General features: G+C 31.8%; 1 protein-coding gene across 4 annotated transcripts in view; it reads right to left on the reverse strand.

Annotated features, from left to right (window-relative positions):
• Positions 1–22,500, reverse strand: part of LOC106872390 (protocadherin beta-15) — a 236,074-nt gene that overhangs the window by 22,531 nt on the left and 191,043 nt on the right. For all 4 annotated transcript variants that reach the window (XR_016244309.1, XR_016244308.1, XM_089362726.1 and 1 more), the window contains one exon: positions 17,839–17,992. Coding sequence is in view for 2 of the 4 variants with exons in the window: in XM_089362726.1 (XP_089218852.1) it covers positions 17,839–17,992 (154 nt within the window). In the remaining 2 variants the exon portion in view is untranslated. The remainder of the gene's footprint in view (positions 1–17,838; positions 17,993–22,500) is intronic.

A 22,500-nucleotide genomic window follows, 5' to 3' on the forward strand; every position in this document is an offset into this window, starting at 1 on the left:
TTGATTTGGGAAGAAGTGCAAGTTTGCTGGTAATGTTCTGATCAGGCTTTGCTTGAGAGGAGCTGCTGATACTATTGTTAATTTCTTTACATCGGTTGAATATCTGCGGTATAGGTTTCTTACCGGTACTCCATAGTTGTTTGCCAAGACTTGATTTCGGATCTGAGGAAAACGGGTAATACAAAATATATTTGTGGAGGAATACTCAGTTGATATCATGTGGGTATCACTTGATATCATCATTCTGGAGCCTGGATTAAAGAATACAATATGTATATCAAAGAATATTAAGATTTTGAAAGTGATTCAAACCTGAACTCTTGATCAACATAAGCAGTGCCAGATTAAGGCATGAACATTAGAGCATTACAGTCTTCAGGGAAGATTTGTAACATTAGGGCCTTGAATGAAGGTTGGGATTTTAGCGTTTATGATTGTTAGGTCATGGCTTTCATCCACAGACCTGGCAGAGTACTGAGTTCTGAAACAAGACACTTCATTTCATTTTCTAGTATATTTGAATGAAAGTGAGTATTAGTGTCTCTGTAACTGTCACATTCTGGGTGGAGTTTCGTAGTCTTGTACTCTCAGCCTAAATATCTCAAAAATGCAGATAAACTCCAGCCTAATGAATCTATTGGTTTGAAGCAGATTTAAAAGTTTCAACCCAGGAGCATCCACCAGCTGGAGGATCTGCAGAGTTTCAATGAAAAGTTACCAAATTTATCACTAGAGGAATGACAGTATTTCATAGCCCAGTACCTACAAAATCTTAATCCGGCTCTGCACACAAGATGTTAGAGTTCAAGCCTTGTTATTTCTTCTATTTCAACAAGGTTGAAAGGTTAAGATTTTTTTCTTTTTTATTTTTTCCTATTTTGTTTAGAAAATTTTCTATGAGCACAAAGTAACAATATCTTTGGGTCATATAATATTAATAAGTTTCTTTTGGAAGAGATTATTATGCAATCATAATAGAGTTGTCAAATGGTGATATCAAAGTTAAGGATGATGAAGCTTGTAAGGAATTTGAACAGAAACTCATTAAAATACCATTTATAAGCTGTCTTATTCTGGATAGATTTGCTGTGGTATGTAGTAAATTAGAACAAGACTACATTTAAGCTATCTGTAGTTATTGTCTATTTAGACTTGATTCGCTAGTTTGATCAGTCTGTCATTGACAAATTAACTCATTCAACTTGGTAAGGTTTCATACGACCATCTTGTAAATGCAAATTGGAAATTTCATTGTAGGGAGCCAACTCACAGCAATGTAATTGATGGTCATAAGAAAAAAATATATATAAATAATGACTGTTTGGTAAATAGTTAATTTCAAATATTGTTGATGCCAGAAGTGAAAGGATACTGTATAATTCATATAGTCAATACTATATATTACTAACTTAATATTATTGTTGCCATTATGACCAAAGATTTTACAATTAGAAATTGTACACTTATATCTCTACTTTTTCTTTAATATTACATTTTTGATACTGATAACATTATCAAGCAAGCAAGATATTTTGATGTTGAGTGAAACTCTGATAATTTTTGCCGATTTCAATGTATTTTAGATTATCATAAACAGTATTTTTGTAGTTAAGTGAAATCACATTTACCTTTTGTTAATTAATAAATGGCAAATATAACAACAAAAAAAATATTACAATATCAGCTATGATTCATGCAATCAGATAGCATCTATAGCTTGAAATACACAAGAAGGGAATAAATATCATTAAGTTCTATGACAATTCCATCAAAGGTAGATTTTTTGTTTTTGTTTTTTCTTTTTGTTTAAGTGCCATTTTGTCCTTGTTATAGACTAAACCGGTTTATATATTTTGGATATCATTTTACATCAGTAAAGTGAACACACACACATATGTATAAGGTTATTACATTATATATATATATATATATATATATATATATATATATATATATATATATATATATATGTATACATATATGTACATATACACATGTATATACATATATATATATATATGCACACACATATACATATATATATATATATATATATATATATATGGTACTCCATCGGTTACAATGACAAGGCTTCCAGTTGATCCGATCAATGGAACAGCCTGCTCATGAAATTAATGTGCAAGTGGCTGAGCACTCCACAGATACGTGTACCCTTAACATAGTTATCTGGAAGATTCAGCATGACACAGTGTGTGACAAGGCTGGCCTTTTGAAATACAGGTACAAAAGAAACAGGGCGAAAGAGTGAGAGAAAGTTGTGGTGAAAGAGTACAGCAGGATTCACTACCACCCACTGCTGGAGCCTCGTGGAGCTTTAGTTGTTTTCACTCCCAAAACACTCACAATGCCTGGTCTGGGAATCGAAACCGCAATCATATGACCATGAGTTTGCTGCCCTAACCACACACACACACACACATATATATATATACATATATATATCTGTGTGTATATGTGTATATATATATATATGTGTCTGTATGCACACACAAACAAACATACTAATGTATATAATTGCTTATATTCTGAACTTGAGGGTTTTAATAGCTGTCACAGGTAGACAGACAGGATCAAAGATGATGTGGTTCTGTGAGAGTTATTATATATTTCATATGTAAAGCTTAACTTGAGAAAGCTGAGAAACGTGAAATCTAATACTAACAACATTAAAGTCTTCATATCTTGTAGCTGAGGCAGTTATAAGTCATGTTAGCAGCTAATAATCTAATTAAAATATTATTTAAAGGATGGAACACAATGTACAACTGTCTTGGATATAATCTTGTTTTCTGCTGATTCTAACCATATGAGCAATACATAAAGATAATAGAAACTCTTGGCATAGATGTGTGGTTAAGAAGCTTGCTTTGCAACCATGTATTTTGGGGTTCAGTCCCACTATGGGGCCTCCTGATCATGCTTATTTCTGTTACAGCCTTGAACCAGCCAATGCCTTGTGAGTGAATTTGATACAAAGACACTGTGTGGAAGTCCTCTATATATGTATGCACACACACACACACACACACACACACACACATATATATATATATATATGTATGTTTGTGTGTATGTGTATCTTTGTGCCATTTTCCATTGATTTTTTATATACCTGTACTTAGCAGTTTGGCAAAAAGAGACTGATAAAAGAAATACCAGATTTGAAAATTAAATACTGAGGTAGATTTGTTTGTCTCAACTCTTTGATGAGGTGCTCAAACATAGCTGCAGTCCAATGATGACCGAAACATGTAAAAGATAAAAGAAAGATAAAAAAGTTACCTACAATTTACACAGCAGTTGTTAATATTATAGTCAGATGTGATTAAGATGATCTCTGACATATAGAAAGCACATCAAACAAAACGTTTCAATACAATGCTCTGTTAAGAATATTGTAGCTCTCTAGACAAAACTACACACTGGGACAAGCCACAACATATACGTTTTAGCATCTAGCCCTGCAACTGTGGGTATTTGTATCATATACCTTACAATGGCACTATTTCAGCACCATATTTTATTATAATCATTCTGTCTTTGCTTAAAGTTATGTTACTGTATAAATGAGAATACAATAGGCATGTTGATCTGTTATTAAACTTGGTAGGGCAGTTTGCTGAAAGAAATTTCACTGCTGAGAGTGAATAGCTGTAAGGTGGTTTCTTTGGCACACTTTATTTCATGTTGCTCCAGTCCATTCAGCTAGCAACAATGTATAGAACCTGATTTTAAAGGACCAGTCTTGTCACATACTGCAACACATTGAATCTCCTTGATTGAATCTGCTGGAATCCTTGTCATCATAACCAATAGAGTGCTAGTTCTTTTTTTCTGTATTAGCTCATGTTTTATAGATATAGAAACAGTTGAAACTGACTTTTGAAAATGAAGTATTTTTATCTTTCAATGGAAATGCCATACACATATTGATATTACAAACATTGCTGTTAACTAGTTCTTGTAAATTTACTAGAAACACCACAGTAACTAAAATGAAAATGTAAATGTTTTACTGAAATTACTGAAATTCTAAATGCCCATTAACATTAGAATGAGCATTTATAATAAAGAAAAACATAATGAGGCAGAGAAGAATTTGGTCCATAGCTTCAATGATATTTAGTTGATGTCACTAAGTTCCAAACATTTTTAAGCAATTCTAAAAGAAAAAGAATTTTTGCTCAGGAATGCTTTCTACAATTTCTTTAGAACAAAAGAGATACTCATAATGTAATAAAGAATTTAATGAAAAAATATATTTCCATTTCTGAAGCTCTAAGCATTCTTTCACCATAGGACAATTTTGACAATATGCTTACTGATTTCAAGTGAAAGCAATTCCAAAGAAACATTCAAAACACTTATGTGTTCAATTTTCTGTAAATAATTATTCAAAAAAAAAGAAAGCACATTGTCCTCACTCAAGTCCCTACATCCTTCTTAAAATATTTGATGCCTGGTTCTTTCCATTTATTTCCATTGAAACAATAAACTATAGTTTGTATAACCAAATACACATGCATATAGATATATGCGCTTGTGTATACATGTATATGTGTGTACACACAGACACACATGGACATTTAGTATATATATATATATATATATATATATATATATATATATATATATATGCTTACGGATAATTACATTACATATGCACACCTATACATACATATGCATTTGTGCATTCAGACATGTATATATGTCTTTTTCTCTCTCTCTCTCTCTCTCTCTCTCACTGTATATATATATATATATATATATATATATAAACAAAGAGAAAATGTGAGCAAGTGAGTGAGAGCAAGAAAGAGATAGAGCAAGAGACAGAGAGACAGTGAGAGAAGCAGGACAATTTGTATTGTGTATGTTTCATATAGGAGGCATAAATGTGTTTCAATTCATTTAACGTTTACATATATGATTGAAAGACATAGAACTTGTTTTGTTTATATTTAGAAGGGGAGTATGTGTGTGCGTATGTGAGAGAGAGAGAGATATAGAGAGAAAGAAAGAAAGAAGGAGAAAGAAAGAAAGAAGGAGAAGGAGTGGATATGATGTCTGAGATATAAAATTAATATGTAATCCTCTAACAATAGCTGGTGTGACACGGAAGTTCTGTTGGCAGTATGAGATCAGTGAATGACAAAATTATAATAAACCAAGAATATGTATCAGAAGACCCATAGGATTTGTTCAGAGTGGGAATTCTTCTTGTATAATATCAATTTCATTTGAATGACTGACTGGTATTATATTCTCACACTTAGGATAAAACTGCTAGGCTATGTATTATATTACAAAGAAAAATATTTGATGAATATTGCAAACTACAAACGTATTAATTTTGTTTCAATAACAAATGGAAGTTTGATCAATACTTTTAATCCTATTAGCAAAAGTAAGCTATTATTCCATTCTGTAGATGATCTGGCACTTTTGGTCCAAAATTAAGATTTGTAAGATCTGGGGGTAGCTAGTAAGAGAAAAAGCTGGGGAAAGCAGAATTTTCATTTCCAGTGAGTGTAAGTATGAATATAAATCTATAATCAAAGTACAAAAATTGCAGGTTCAACTGCCAATAGATATTCTATTTCTCATTGATTTTTGCTATAACGTTCACATCATTTGGCTTACACAGCAGTAAATGGTTTTTTTCTCTTTTTTTTGTTCAAAGTTCCAGAGAATATGTGATATCTCAATGCAATATTTGATGGGAATATTAATTTGATTGTTCAACCAACCGAAGTTCACTATTTTCTAAGATAGAGATGTATTCATTTTCTGTTATTGTTTCAATATATCCATCTTTCTATATATGGGATATCAGAATTGTTATGATAGTATGTCTCTTAGGATGATTGTGTTCAGACATTTTAAAAACTCTACTGAAGACAGGGCTGTTTCAAAACAAACACTGACATTGTCATATGTATTTGCATTTATACATGTTGTATCAAAAGAACCTGCAGTCTGACCATAAGGCCTTATTTCGTAAAAAGGCAAAAAACATATACAGACATGACTCAATGTACATATTTATTCCTAAAAATTTCCAATAGAAGCCCAAAGCTAAAAATTTGTTGGGAGAGTAGCAGTCAGTTATATTAACCTCATTACTTGACTAGTATTTTATTTTATTTGTTCCAGAAGGATGAAAGGCAAAGCTGATTTTAAAAACAAACCTTGTTCAGGGACCTTTTGAGCAGGATGAGCTATTCAACCTGAAGAAAATTCTAACTGGGCTGCACCTGCAAGGTCATGAACTGTTTATTTTGATATGAGATCACCATGTCACTCACATGCGGTTGTGATGCATGTACTAGATGTACTCTTATCAGATGGGTTGTCATGATGGGTGTATTGGACTTTGTATAACTGTACCCTAGTGTCACTTTGATGGCATGCACTGCTCTTTCACTCAATAATAATAATAATAATAATAGAAAATGAAAGGCATTGGAGGGGCGATGAAAACCTTGCATGCAGATAAATTGCTTTGCAAATTATAGTGTGGCTTATAATGAATTGCATACCCATACTTTTTAAATGAACAAAATTAGTTCCTTTTTTTTTCAAGTATCACCATTATAAGTATTTATACTCTGGTGAAATTAAGAAATCAACTTGTGAATAAATGAAACCCTCGAATCCATCACTGTACACACACACACACACACACACACACACAGACACACACACACACACAGACACACACACACACACACACACACACACACACACACATACACACACACACAGAGTCACATACCTATGTAGTACACCATGAACTATACACATGCAGATGAGGGTTGTTTCATACGAAAAAGAAAGGGAACACAGTAATATGACCAGTTGCTTACTGGGAAATTTGTAAGTTCAATTAAAAAAAAATTTTTTTTTTTAAAGAATTACAGGTATAAATAAGTATCATAGTATCAGTATTATTGGTAATACAGTTCTATATTTAAAAGATGAGGAATTATGCACAATATTTACATTATTTACATTTGACGAACATTTGTCCTCATCTTGTTGTTAACACAATGCTTCAGCTGATATACTCTCCAGCCTTCATCAGGTGTCTTGGAGAAATTTCGAATCTGGGTTCTCATTCCTAAGGTATTTTTTGATGTTGTTGTTGTTACTATTATTATTATTATTATTATTATTATTATTATTATTTTTCAGTTCACTGCCTGGAATCGAACTCGGAATCTTGTGATTATTTTAACTTCATCCCAGAGATATGTAGCCCATATGACATCAGGACGGTATTCAAGAGTAACACAACACTTTGTAAATATCACCTCCGAATAAAACCACGAATAGAAGAGAATATGACCAAAGACTGCGTGTACTCTATCCTATACAGCTGTGGTTGGTTATACAAAAGCGAAACATGTCGCCTCCTCAAAATAAGGGTAGAGGAACATCGCAAAGCTGTGACATGAGGAGATATTGATAAATTGGGTACAGCTGATCATGTATGGAAAAAAGGAGACCCCCCCCCCCACCTGTGATCACTGTGAGTATTCTTAAAATGCATAATCATTACTTGAAGTAATACTTAAAGTATTACAGATAATGGTTTGACTAACTGAGTTAACCCTCTCAGACCTGGGCCCCTCCATCCGGGCTCCTGAGTCAAACAATAAATAGTTGCACATACAACGCAAAAGTAACAATTGCAGGTAAACTATGGACAGAATTATGACAAAATTCAGGACGACAACAATAACCGTTCTTTCTCTCAACTGTTGCATTTGTTAGGCAAACTAATGGACAGAATCACAAAAGATTGAGTAGAATAACAATAATAGGTATATCTCTCAACTACCATCTTAATTCACCCCAGACCCTACTCTCCTCATCACGTTCAACAGTTTCATTGTCTGAATCACTCTCATAACCAGCGTAAGTGTAAATTCTTTGTCTGAAGAATAAATATCATTAATAATTTCCTCAACTGCAAAGAGTCTAGCCTTGCTTGTTTACAAGACAAAGCGCTGGGTTCATCACACAGCTGTTGCATTGTAAACTCATTTTTTTTTCTCTCTGGTTAAAAACAAAAGTAAACAACAGCTATGGGGGACACCATTAACGAGTTGTAAACACACTTGACTGCAAAGCTGCAACATGATCATTTGTCTAATTTTAGTATTTTATCTTCTTTTTCTACTTGAGTTGTTCATTACTACTTTTGCAGGAATCCAACAGAGATGACATTTAAGCTATTCCTGCTATAGTAGGAACATGGCATGACAGGGTTAAAGCGGAAAAACCATAAGCAAAGGGTTAAATCTTCCTGTAGGAAAAAAATCTTTTGCTTGAGAAGCAGATGAGGTTTGATGACAGCGAAACCATTTGGGCATAAAATTTTGCCTCAAATAATTCCTCATCCAATCCTGCAAGCATGGAAAAAGTAGACAATCAGCACATCAGGATATATATATATATATATATATATATATATATACATACATGTGTATGTGTAGGTGGGTGTGGGTGGGTGGGTATATTTATGTGTGTATATATATTGGGAGAATTCACCCAAAAACAACAGACGAAGACAGGTGCTGTAGAAAACAAACAGATGTATTAGTATAACGCTTGGGAATTGAAAAAGTCTTTAACGTTTCGACCCTAAGCTCTTCCACAGAAAGGAACACAGAAAGAAACAAGGAGAGAAAAATATATATATATTGTCATCTAAGAATCCATAAGTCAGAAAAAAAATGTACTTGTATAGTTGTCAACGGAGTGGGCATATTAATCAAAATATACAGTATAGTAGATCTATTTCGGCCGATCTTACCAATTGGTTTCACTGGTGACATCTCTGAAGAGCATTTAGTGTTAGATACAAACAATTATGTCTAATATCTGGTTGTCAAATATCCAATGTGAAATTGATTTGTAAGATCAGCTGAAGTGAATCTATAATACAGCATAGTTTTGATGAATGTATCAGCATACATACCTTTATTTATATTAGTGAAACTTATATTTAAAATATATGTTTCTGTTGTTTGCATTGCTTTTTAAAATACTCTAAAGTTCTCACTTACATGGTGCTGGATTTGTTCTCTTGGATTACCCACATCCACATAATATTTGGTTTATTATTTATTGTTCACCATATTAATCTTCCATGACCGCTACCTCACTTTACCACCTTAAAATAGATGCATCATCTTTCTCAACTTCTCTCTCCCTTTTTGCTCTTTCTATTTCTCTGGACACAAGGTTTTTCTGTAAACCATTTTCCCCTATCTTTGGTGTGAATCTAATATTTAAACTGTATCTCAGATGTTTGTTTGCTTGTTTGAGTAGTTGCTAAAAAAAATCATGAATTTTCACCATGCAGTTATAGTTGAGAGGAATTGTAAAAATATTTCTGAATAGATAATGTTACAATGTTATATAGTTCTTCTTTTTTCTTGGTAGTGGGTGCATCTCCAGTGACATTTCCAAGATTAGAACTATTATCCCCAGCAGAATATCATCCAGAATCTGCCATACAGATGTTCAGAATCCATTTACAAAAAAGTCGAGTACTATGCTTCACAAGTTCAGACTAGTGCTTGACTCTAAAAGAACATGTCTGGTAAAGAAGATTAATATGACATTTTTCTGGTTGTCCTTTAGTTATGTCAAATATGATCCACATTTGGCATGCATTCATGCATCCATCTATCTGTCTATCTACTTTTTTGTCTGTCTGTTTATCTATCTATTTGTCTTGTCTGTCTGTCTGTCTTTACACACACACATGTGTGCTATGGGCGTATATATATATTTGTATACATATATGATTTTTGTATTGAAATAGTTCTATATATTCTTAAACATGAGTCTGTGCATGTGTGTTTGGGTGTTTGGGTGTATGTGTGCATGTGTATACATCTATGTAACGTTTATGTAGTAGTTCTTATCTGCATGATTTTAAAATCCTTTTTATGTCACAAATCATTCAATATAGATTTTGTTATACTTATATTTCCCAGATATCCACTTGTCAAAAGAAACTGGCACTTTGTAAAAGAATTTTCATTTTAGAATCTGTCATTCTGTATTCTGAATGCAATCATTGATGGAACCATAGATATTTTAAGAAAGAATATGTTGACACCAGGCCAGACCGTACTGATTCCAAAAGAAGGCCATTTTACCAATTAGCTAGCTTTCTATCACCCATACACTTCTACTACTAGCTCTCAGATGTGCTGGTTCTTTTTATTGTCTCATCTATCACTACTACAATGCTTCTTTGGATTAGCTAACAGTTTACACTTACTCCTCACAACTCACTTGAACCTCAGAAAATATTGTTCGTTAGTCTATGACAATCAACCAGGCCTGTCCATAAAAAGATAGAAAAATCTCAGTCTCCTCCTGGGGCCCCAAAACAGTCTTGTTCTGCCTTGCTAATGGCAAGCTGGCAGAATCATTAACACACTAGGCAAAATCCTTAGTGGCATTTGGTCCATCTTTATGTTTTGAGTTCAAATTCTGCCAAGGGCAATTTTGTCTTTTATTCTTTTTGTCTTTTATAAAATGTTTTCCATGTAGAATCCATCTGCTTTTTAGGAATTTCTATGACAACAGTATTTAATACAACATTAATATATTTTTTTATTTTTCTATAAAAGGTAAAGTGCAATTCGTGAAAGATTTAGCTGTCATTCTAATGTAAAAAGGTATGTTAACAACTGTTAGGAGTTTTCTCAAAGACAGTAGTTGTGTTGAGCAGAAAAAAAAAAACAAATAAGAAGAGAAACACAAAAATCAATGAAGTATCCTGTACATGATTGGTGTGTTTTTATAAAGTAGCATGCAGTGTCAAGAGAAAAGTAATTTCACTGTAAATTATCACAATGCTATATCAAAATTTTGAACAATTTCTTATTGAATATTGGAATATCTTTGTTTCAATGTGTATACATATACTTCTGAGCAAATAGAGATTTTTAACTTTCACATAGAAGTGTACACAAATATATGAGCGTGTGAGAATCATTATATATGTATGTATGTATGTAGGTAGGTAGGTAGGTATTTATGTATATATGTTTGTATGTATGCATGCATGTATGTATATATGCATGTATGTTTATATATATGTATATATATATATATATATATATATATATATATATATATATATATATATATAGTCAATTCAACCAACAAACAATTTTAAAAAATGAAATAAATACATGCACACACGCACACATATACATACATACATATATATATATATATATATATATATATATATATATATATATATATATATATGCACATACATATATGCACATAAATACATATACATATATATATATATAACAATAACACATGAGTGTATATATGTATACATATATGTGTGTGTGTATATATATATATATATATATATATATATATATATATATGTGTGTGTATATACAAAACATATATTATATATATTCACACACACACACACACACACACACACACACACACACACACACACAAATAACCATACATATACACAAACACAGGTATATCTTATCAGCAATTTATCTGTAAAATATTTATATGAGCCACAGTTACCAGCATTAAGATAGAATCTTCTAGAAAAAAATCACCCAAGTTAAAAGAAAAAAAAAACAATAGCTATTATTGCTATTAAAACAGAAAAACACTATCTCTGTCAGTATTGTTTACAGGAGAGGCATGTTATCAATATTGCTAGAGTTTATTCCTCATTTACCAGGTGCATAGCAGACAAATATCGTTTCAAGTGGTTTAAAATACTGTGGCAGTCAAATGACTAAAGGCCAGTGTGTATTAAAAAGTATTACTTCAAATATACCTTATAAATATTGGTTTCACATTTTGGTGCAAGGAGAGCAATTTCAAAGGGGTGGGTTGGTCAATTACATCGACCCCAGTGATCAACTGGTATTTATGTTATCAACTCCAAAGTTGACCTTGGTGGAATGTGAAATCAGGATGCAAAGATGGATGAAATGTCACTAAGCATTTTGCCTGGCATGCCAACGATTCTGACAGCTCATTACCTCAATATGCCATATAAATATAACCTTCATTCCTTTTAAATTAATATGGCAAGACTGTGTTCATTTATATGTAACTATTATCAATATATCCTGAAAGGAAGCAAGCTGGCAGAATCATTAGCATCCCAGTCAAAATGCTTAATGACATTTTGTCCATCTTTATGTTTTGTGTTCAAATTCTACCGAGGTCAACTTTGCTTTTCATCCTTTCAGGGTTGATAAAATAAGTACCAGTTGAGCATTGGGTTTGATGTAATTGACTAACCCCTTTCCCTGAAATTGCTGGCCTTGTGCCAAAATTTGAAACAAGTATATTCTGAAAGGTGTTGGGCAGCCTGAATCATTAACACACTGGACAGAATGCATAACAGTATTTTTATGGCTTTATGTTCACAGTTGAAATGCCACCAAAGTTTACTTTACCATTCATCCTTTTGGGGTTGATAAAATAAGTACCAGTAGGCACTGATGTAATCAACTTACCTACCCAAAAAATTGTTAGCTTGGTGATAAATTTGAAGCAATTATTAATATATTCTGTATTTGATTATTCTAAGTCAGACCAACTGAAGTGAATATTCTTTGATGAGAAGACCTAAAGTGATTGAAACATATATGTTAACTTGCCCCCAAATTTTTATTTTTTAAGCAAAATTCAATGATGAAGAAGATGATGATGATGTTGATGTTGATAAGGATGATGACAATAGCAATGATGATTTGACTTATATTCAACATGACATTAAAGAAAAATGTGTAATAAACATTAAATAAGGAGATGACTCAGTACCATCCTAGTAGTGGCATTCCAGGTTATGTAACAGAGAAATTTTATGTGAACATGCCACATGGGAAAGTTTTCCAATTATTGACTTGTGAATCATTGGTATAGATAATATCAAAAGAAGTTTGCAATTCTTATTAAAAAAAAGGTATAATACAGTAATATATTGTTATTATTGTTGCTGTTGTTGTTGAGCCTCTGCTCGGTCATATTATCAAAGACCTTTTAACTATAACCTCAGGTAAGACATAGGATTAGATATTTTCTGTTATCATCTCATCTTGTATTTTCAGGATTGCATGTTCTAATGTGTCCTTTTATTATAAGAAGGTAGAGTGTGACTTGATGGAGATGTGGCTACTATGTCTAGCAAGCCTAGCAATCAAAAAGAGGCTTTCACTATGGTTCAAAATATATCCCTATTACATGCATTACAGGTATTCTTGAAACTTAATTGTATATAGAAAATAACTTCAACAGAAGTGATTAGTATATATATATATATATACATATATATACAAGAATATACAAGAATAAGGGCAGGGAATCGTCAATTAATAATAGAATTAATAATTAGCAATTTTGCCAAGTAGTTCAGTATGAAAAAACCTTTATCGGTAAAACCATTTATTTGGAATAGAGAAATTTTCATTCTCTTAACCATGAAACGATCGTATCCAATTAACTAAAGACTTGTTTTGTTTATGCTTTTCCCTCCGGTTTTTTGTTCTATGTGTGCCATAAATATCGCCATCCGTTTAGAGAAAAATTTGTAGTTTAGAATCAGTAGTTCTTTGACTGCTATTTCTAAATTTTCAGTATGTTGGAGAAGCAACTCAATGCTAATCCCTGTATACTTATGATTATTATGATATATATATATATATATATATATATATATATATATATATATATATATATATATATATAAACATCATGGTTTTTTTTTTCATTTGTCTTCATAAAAAATGGACAGAGCAGGTGTCTTTAACTCTCCCTCTCTGAGGTTAGTTATTTAGAGAATTTTAATTGGCAGTACAATAAATGAATAAAAGTCATAGGTCATGAGTTTAAATGGAAATACAAAAGTCAAGAGTTAAAAGGATATACATACAAATATGTGTGTTTGTATTTATGTGTATGTGTGTATGTAAGTGCATAAGTATGCATATATATATATATATATATATATATATATATATATATATATATATGCTTTTATTCCTTTTCTGTGTTACTCATGAAATAAATGTGAAAAAAGCTTTTGCAAATAATATGAAAAATATATTTAATCATCTCATCAGGAAAACCTTAAATAAAATTCTACAATTTAATTGGAAAACTATATTTTCAGTCAACTTGATCAGAAGACTTTCAACAGTAAGATAAAACAAGAGCCTCTCATAAAAATTGGAATGGCTTCTTATTGTGTATGTGTATGTGTATGCATGCATGAACATATTGTGCATAGGTATATATATGTAATTATACATTTATATGCATATAAAATTCATACATACACACACACACAGATGCATACATGCAAAGATGAATGTGTATATACGTGTGTGAGTGTGTGTGTATTTACACACACACATATTTTATTTCATTGCAAGCTCCATAACCCTTGTAAGATTTTAATAATCAGTATCAATTAACAAGTATTTTTGTCTTTTCTTGTTTTACATTGTATTGTGTGTTTTTTTCTTTTTTTTTTTGTTGAATTCAAATTTCTCAAAGATGAAAATCCACTGTTTAAGTCAAATGAAATAAAACAATTTCATTCATGATCATGAATAGAACAGAGGAGAAGAGAAGTTAAAGAATAGAATAGATTGGAATTAAATAAAATAGAGTTGAATTGATGTGAATAGAATAAAATAGATCTGATATTTGTTTGTTGATAATAAAACAATATTGTGTCTTTAGAAGTGGTAAGAAAAGAAAGAGCATAAGTGCAATAAACTGTGTAGTTTTTATTGTTTCATTTAGAAAGATAATTAATAATATGTATGTGGAATAAGGTGGTTGGTAAGAAGTATGGCACAAGAATATATTACAGCATTTTAGATGTTTCTCTTTAAATTCGGAGTACAAATTGCACTGAGGTTGACTTTCACTTTTCACTTTCACTTTTTCTTCCACTTTTATCCTTTTCAGAGGCAGAGGTGAATAAAGTATTAACATGTCAAGTATTGTCTGTCTATATAAAAGAATAATCTAAACTTGCTCGAATGTGTAACTATTTGTTAAAGCTGGAAATCATTGTTAAGTTAAATCCTTTTACATTCTGATTTCAAATCCCATTGAGGCCACTGCTCCTTCTCCATAGTGCATCATGCAATGAGAGGTCCCCAACTTACACTGTTGCAAAACCTGTCATGAACCTACTTCCAGTGCAGATCAATGTCTGCCATATCCTCCTTCAGAGACTTCAACCAGATTTTAACAGGTCTACCTCAGTTCCTATGTCTCCTTTCTACTTTTCACTCAAGAAAGGCTCTCACTAGTCTCATCAAATATCATATGGCCGACTACCTTTTACCATCTCAAGGTGAAAGAAACTCAGCCATATATCCTGGTTATATATAGCTGAATTATAAGTTATATTCATTTGAATAATTGTGCTGCTTCATGTAAATATTAAAGACATCTGTGAATTGGGAACATTTTATGAATCAGTATTCAAGTGTAAATATCAGTATATGAATATTTTCTAAATCAACATAGATTTCAGGAAATTTATGAATCTTTTACTGGTCATTTTACATGTATATTTTACACATTACTTACACATATATCTGTATTTAGCCACAGATTTTATTGCCCATTAAATTCAGTTGTAATATATATACATGTATATGTGTGTATATGTATGTATATATATATATATATATATATATATATATATATATATATATATATATGTATGTATATATATATATATATATATATATATATATATATATATATATATATATATATATATATACATATATTATATATGTGTGTATGTATGTGTATATATGTATATATAAATATATGTGTGTGTATATGTGTATATATATGTATGTATACAGACACACACACATACATATATATATATGCATGTGTCTATATATATATATAGCTATATACATAGCTAGATACATATATACAAACACATGCTTATGTACATATATGTATGCCCATGTGTGCTGGGTGGAGTGTGGATGGATGGGTGCAGGTGTGTGTGTATGTGTGTGAATGATGGGGTTCTGCATGGATTTTGTCTATCAAACTCCACTCACATACATAGGTTATCCAAGGTAACAATAGAAAGGCATTTGCTCAAGGTACCACACATTGGACTCATAATAGAACAATAGGGTTACAGAACCAACTTTCTAATTACACAGTCACACACAGTCATTGTTGCACCTATAATGTGAGGCAGTACAAAATAACAATGGTCGATACCATTACTGTTATTATTCCATTAAGTCTGCAATCATTGTCGTACCATCTGGTTGTTTCTTATATAGAAACTACAAGCTTCTGTTTGTACAGTTTTGGTAATGGTTAATAATACCTTATATCTTAATGGTATTTCGGTTGCATAATGTTTTGTAGCATTGGTACAATGTCATAATTTGTGGCTTTTTTTTTCTTTGGTTTAGCAAGAGGTTGGCTTGTTGATTAAATTGACCCCTGTAATTTTATTGTTACTTGGTTTCTATTTTATAATGCAAATATATAGTGTTCAAGTAATGAATGTAAGAACCACAGCTCTTGAATAATATTGAACCTGCTTGTTTATAATGTAATACTGACAGTTCATTGGAATGTCAAATTCTGCAGTAAATTGGAGGTGAATTTCATTTATTTAGTGTACATGTATTTTATGGAATCCTGTGACACCATATGTAAACATACATTTATATTCATTATATTCATCTATTTAAATACATTATTCTAGGAAAGAAGCAAAAAAGAAGAAATGTGTTTAACACAATGTAAGGTGTTAGAAAGTTTTTTTAAAATTGTTAGCAGCAAAGACAAAATGTCTCTCCATCTATATTTACCAAAGAAGATGTGTTATTGCAGTTATGGCTTTGTGTAAACATTTTTTTTTTTTTTTTTTTGTAGAGGTACACAAGAGACAATTTGTCTTCCTTGAAACATAAAAAATAGATTGGAAGAATATTTCTTCTATGATTAAGAGAGAGAGAAAGTGAGAGAGAGGGGAGAAAGAAAAAGAGAGAGAGAGGGGAAGAGTGAAAGAGAGAGAATTAAGGAGAGAGGGGAGAAAAAAGAGAGACGCATGTCTATGTTTCCTCTATATCTACCAAAGAAAATAAATCGTCTCACTTAAGTTCTCATATACATTCAAGAAAAATAATTGTTAACATTATCTATAAATTATTCCATAGAAGTATGAATGTATTAGGCTTGGAATTGTTTTCTGTTATTGTCAGGCTCAATATTACTGTATAAGCACGCATATCTTTGAACTAGAATGAAAGTCCATGAGATTTATATATTTCTAACACCATGTTCCAATGTTCTTAGACATAAAAACTCTATTGGGTATAGTTATATGGAAGTCTACCTTAACATTTAGATATCCACCCACCTGAGATTACTTCTGGCTCCAGTATGCAAAGCCTCTAAATTTGAACTTCTTGTATTTAAATAAAAACTTTTTCTCACAAGTTTATCCAAGAACCTTATTCTAATGTTATATTCCAAATACCAGTTCAATGTAAAAGTATGTTATTCTCTTTGGACCCCTCAAAATTCTTGCTTACTTTCAAGATTGTCTTTAAAATGTAGACTGTATCAACAGAACTATCATTACAGAATGGCTATATGTAATAATTGCAGACACCACATTTGAATATACGTAGTTATTGAACTTAAACTAGGAAACAAAAATAAAAAGAATAGTTCTTTGGTAATAAATAGTCTTTTCATACATACCTGGTAGTGTTTCATAAAAGCCTTCTTTTTGACCATGTCGTTTAATATCAATAGGTGATAATGTGGACTTCTTATTAAAATGGCTTGGTTCACAACTTGTAATTTCTTTGTCTTTCCAGCTGTCTGACATTTCCATTTCTTTCTGAAGACATGGCTTTTTGGGCCATAAAGAAAACAACAATTAATAAAAATATATATATATAAACATAATAACATGAAATAGCAAAGTATCTGCAATATTTCATTTAATTCTCAGAAGTATGTAGATATTTAAATATATCTATTATGTAAGTCTGTGGAAATATCTTGGAATAACTCAATTTAAGCCTATGCATATAGTGAAATATCTGCATACACACACACACACACACACACACACATATATATATATTTAAAAAAACCCAGTCTACTCATGTTTGACTGATCCTGACTGTGAATGTAATTGGAGAAACTTGCAGTATTTATAAGATCATTGGAACATTAGGTGTATGTATGCTGATGGGTTTGTTAATTGTAATTCATAATTTGAACTATAGGGAGGAATATGAATTAATGTTCATATGTGTGTAAGCATGTGAAAATATATTTAGGTATATTTGTATTTAAGCTAAAGCATTCAACGAAATATTTAAGATAAGTTATACTTGAACTTCCATGGATCTATTAAAGGTCAGTTATAAGGAAAGAAGACTATGAGTTTGGTGGAAAATGTCACAAACAATTTTAATTTCTAATTGTATGTTGTTTCAGGTCTCTTACATTGCTCATGTTTTTGAGAAATACACAACTGTTTGGAATCTTATTACTTCTGAAGCAATGAAGGATACCATTTGATACATCAGTCTGATCAGATAACAATAGAAGAGTTTTAACCATTGGTAGATACCACCGATTACAAAAGGTCTGACAACTATCTATCACACTTGTTCAAGGAATTAAAAAAATGTATCATGTAAATTATAACCACCCAGTGATAAAGAATTAGGTGGTGAGTTGGTGAAATCATTAGCACATCAGACAAAATGTTTAGCAACATTTCTTCTGGTTCTTTACTCTCTGAGTTCAAATCCTGTTGAGGTCAACTTTGCCTTTTATCCCTTCAGGATTGATAAAATAAAATATTATTCAAGTACTGGAATCAATGTGACTTGCCTCCTTCTCTCACAATTATTGGTCTTGAAACCTACAACAGACTGATGTCCCATTTAGGGGAATGTTGTGCTCTTAGTGTGCTCATTTATATGCCATGAAAACTGGGTAACCAGTCTTATGCATCCTAAGACTCAAAAAAGTAAGTGTTAGTGATTAATGATAAGCACCCAGTGGTGCCCAGTAGAATTGGTTGATAAATACCTTGATTCGACTTGTATGATTTTGTAATTCTAAATAGTGAAGTAACATATGCTATCTGTTTGTCTTGTCATATTTATTTAAAAACACACAAACCCTGAGGTTAATACTTATCGAAGACATTTGCGTGTAAGACAATAATTAAGTTGGTGTTAAAATGTTAAAGGTAGTGAGCTATAATTATGTGGCAAAGAACGTACAACATTTCTTTAATGATTAATATTATTTTGATCATTTGAGCAGTAGCAGGAGATATATTTTGATATTATCAAACCTCATAAGTCAAACATAGACTTTACTATATCAACTGAGCCAGTGATGTGAGAATCTCTAAGTACGTGTATTGTCTTGTTTCTTGCAAATAAGTATTCCTAATTTCGTAATTATTGGTTAATGCAATAAATATGTACTAACTTAATTGGTCATGTCTGAAGGAAAGACCCCCTTCAGCCATGAATAGAAGGTTACCCTCCAAGACACAAGTCCAGGCAAGTTTGTTTATGGAAGACCAGCAGTTGCCCATGCATACCAGCCTCCCCTCTCCACACCATAGTTGTTAGCCAAAGGAAAGGCAAATGCTAATACAGCTTGGAACAAGTGATGTTACAACACATTTTTACAGCAGCAGGAAATAAAATGTCTTGCTCAAGAACACAACCCACAACCTGGTCCAGGAATTGAACTCATTACCTCATGATTGTGAGCCTGGCACTCTAACTGCTGAGCTATGTGCCTACATTGGCCATGTCTACGTTTAATATTATTCCATGAATTTCCCTTGCATATTACTGAGATTGATTGTAAATAGCTTCTGTTGTTCACTATGAAAGGTTGTAACCAATTCTATATAAATGACACCAAAACCCATATTTTGTTTTGCTTCCTATCACAATCACAAACTAAACAATCTAACATCTACTTGTAGCCCTATGAATTTCCTCTAATCACTCTTTCCTCAATAAATAAAAACATTTCAGACATTAGGTTGTTGACATTTTCAATGTGTAACAACACAAAAATACATGCAAAACACAATAAGTCTGAAACAGAGCTGCTGCAACATTCACAGATATCTTAGATTGTATCCTGAGAAAAGAAACTCAACTAATTGACATAATATCACTCATAGACATGTTCCACCCCATTTGGCCTACAGATATGCAGTCTTTTCATAGCATTTTCTACTGATTCTGCAATGGCCTCTGCTCTTTGGATCTGGTTGATTCCATGCTGCCTCCACTTTGTTACTTCTAATTCATTCATCTCCTTCTCTCACCACTCATGTGTTTAACTCCACCAAACCCCAAAGTAACCATTATGCCTAGTTCTTCCTTCCCAGAATGCCAGAACTTTTGCAATTCTCTTACTGCTTAAGTCTTTCCTGCAGTTATTGACTTACAACAATTTAAGCATAATGTTAATAACATCATTCCCACAAGTCTCAGAAGGTCTGTAAAAGCTGTAGGTTCTGCCCATACCCCAAGACTTAGCAATTAAATAAAATGAAAACAAATACACATCACCAATGTATGCCAATGAGGAAGCTTCAATGTAACCACTTGAAAAGCTAGAAATAACAACCAAATTTTTATTCAACCTACACCCTGGGAACTAAAAAAGACACATTTGTTTATGCAGTTTTAAAAAAACAAATGCATAGTCATAGACTGAATGACCCTACTCATCAATCAGTTCAATCAGGGTTGACTTAGAAAAGCAACACTAACAAAAGTAACAATGACATTGACTCACAAAGAAGTTTTCCATACATATGCTCTATCTCTAGGGACAAATTAATGAAAACTTTTATCACTAACATATTAAGAACTCCTCTGAAATATTTGGGTTCATCTTTGTTGGAAGTAAAATTCTTTAGTCTTGAACATTATCATAGATTTCTTAAAGGTCAAAATATGAGGAGTGCGGAAAAGTTTCTAGCTTTGGATAAAAGAAAGTACTGGAAGATCAGTTAATTATGATTTTATTCAACATATTCCCCTCTCAGGTAGTTATTGCAGCAGTCCTTCAGTTTTTCTAAGCCCTGTAAAAGAACTCAGGAAGTTGAGCCTCTAACCAGGCCTTTCATGATACCCTTAAAGCTGGGAACTTTTTCAGCACCTCCTTGTACATTATTTCTTGGAAGGCAGCTTCTCAAACCAAAATCTTCAAACTGTTTTATTCATGAGAGACCTTTTATATTGCATTCTGGGTATATTAGGCATATTACATTGCTTGAAGTAAGCAAATAAAATATTACTTGCAGTATGTATATCACCTTATGTTTGCACTAAGTTGATCACAGATATTATCTTTGCAGTGCAAGGCTACTGGGTGGCTTGAAAAGCATTTCAAGTAAGTTTTCAGGTTGGTTGAAGTGTGAAATAAAATTAATGAAGATTCTTGGTGGATAATTGATATAAACACATGCAACTATAAGTACATCCATAAATACATGCATACCTGCATTTAAGCACTCATACACACACACACACACACACACACATACATATACTAATGTTGTGAAATTTATACACATGCACACATATTTTAGATGATTAATTTATAATGTATGCATGAGCATATATGAGTACAGGAATGTCTTTGGTGCATGTATAAATGTATGTATATTCACATAGTTGTGTGAATGTCTCCTTGTGTATGTAAATCTCTATGCCTCAGCCTGCATAATTATAGGTATACCTAATATCATTAATATTTATTTCATATTCTATAAAATCTAATTCAAAAATCTATGTGAAATATAATTATCTTTGCATTCATACAACAATAATCTAGTTAAAATGAATAGATAACTTTTTTAAAGGTCTTATAGATTTTTACATCTTCAGCTAATAATGTATGGCTACAAAATTAAGTTAATTAGCTATGTGAATTATTATTATTTGTTTAATTATTTTATCTTATCTAAAATGAGGATAAAATCAGGAAATGAATAACTCTATGTATATAGTTAAAGCCAAATTAGAAGTACTGTATTAATTGCCCTTAACTGCTCATATTTTCCATTCATTTCTATAGTTATATTTAAATCAAGGCGGGGAAAACAAGTTTTTGTATTTCAAAGAATTTAATACACCGTTTACACTAAACCTAATATTACTTTTTTTCTCTTTTCTTCAGAGTATTTGATTAGTAGTAATTGTTTTGGGTGTGTGGTTTAGAAGTTTGCTTTACTAAATTATCATATGGTTTCAGGTTCAGTCCCATAGCTTGGTATTGTGAATTAGTGCTTTCTAATCTAGCCACAGGCTGAGTTTGAGTAGAATCTTATAGTCAGAAATTTGCAGAAGC

This window comes from Octopus bimaculoides, chromosome 14, assembly GCF_046866305.1.
Source record: "Octopus bimaculoides isolate indiv1 chromosome 14, ASM4686630v1, whole genome shotgun sequence".
Lineage (NCBI taxonomy): Eukaryota > Metazoa > Mollusca > Cephalopoda > Octopoda > Octopodidae > Octopus > Octopus bimaculoides.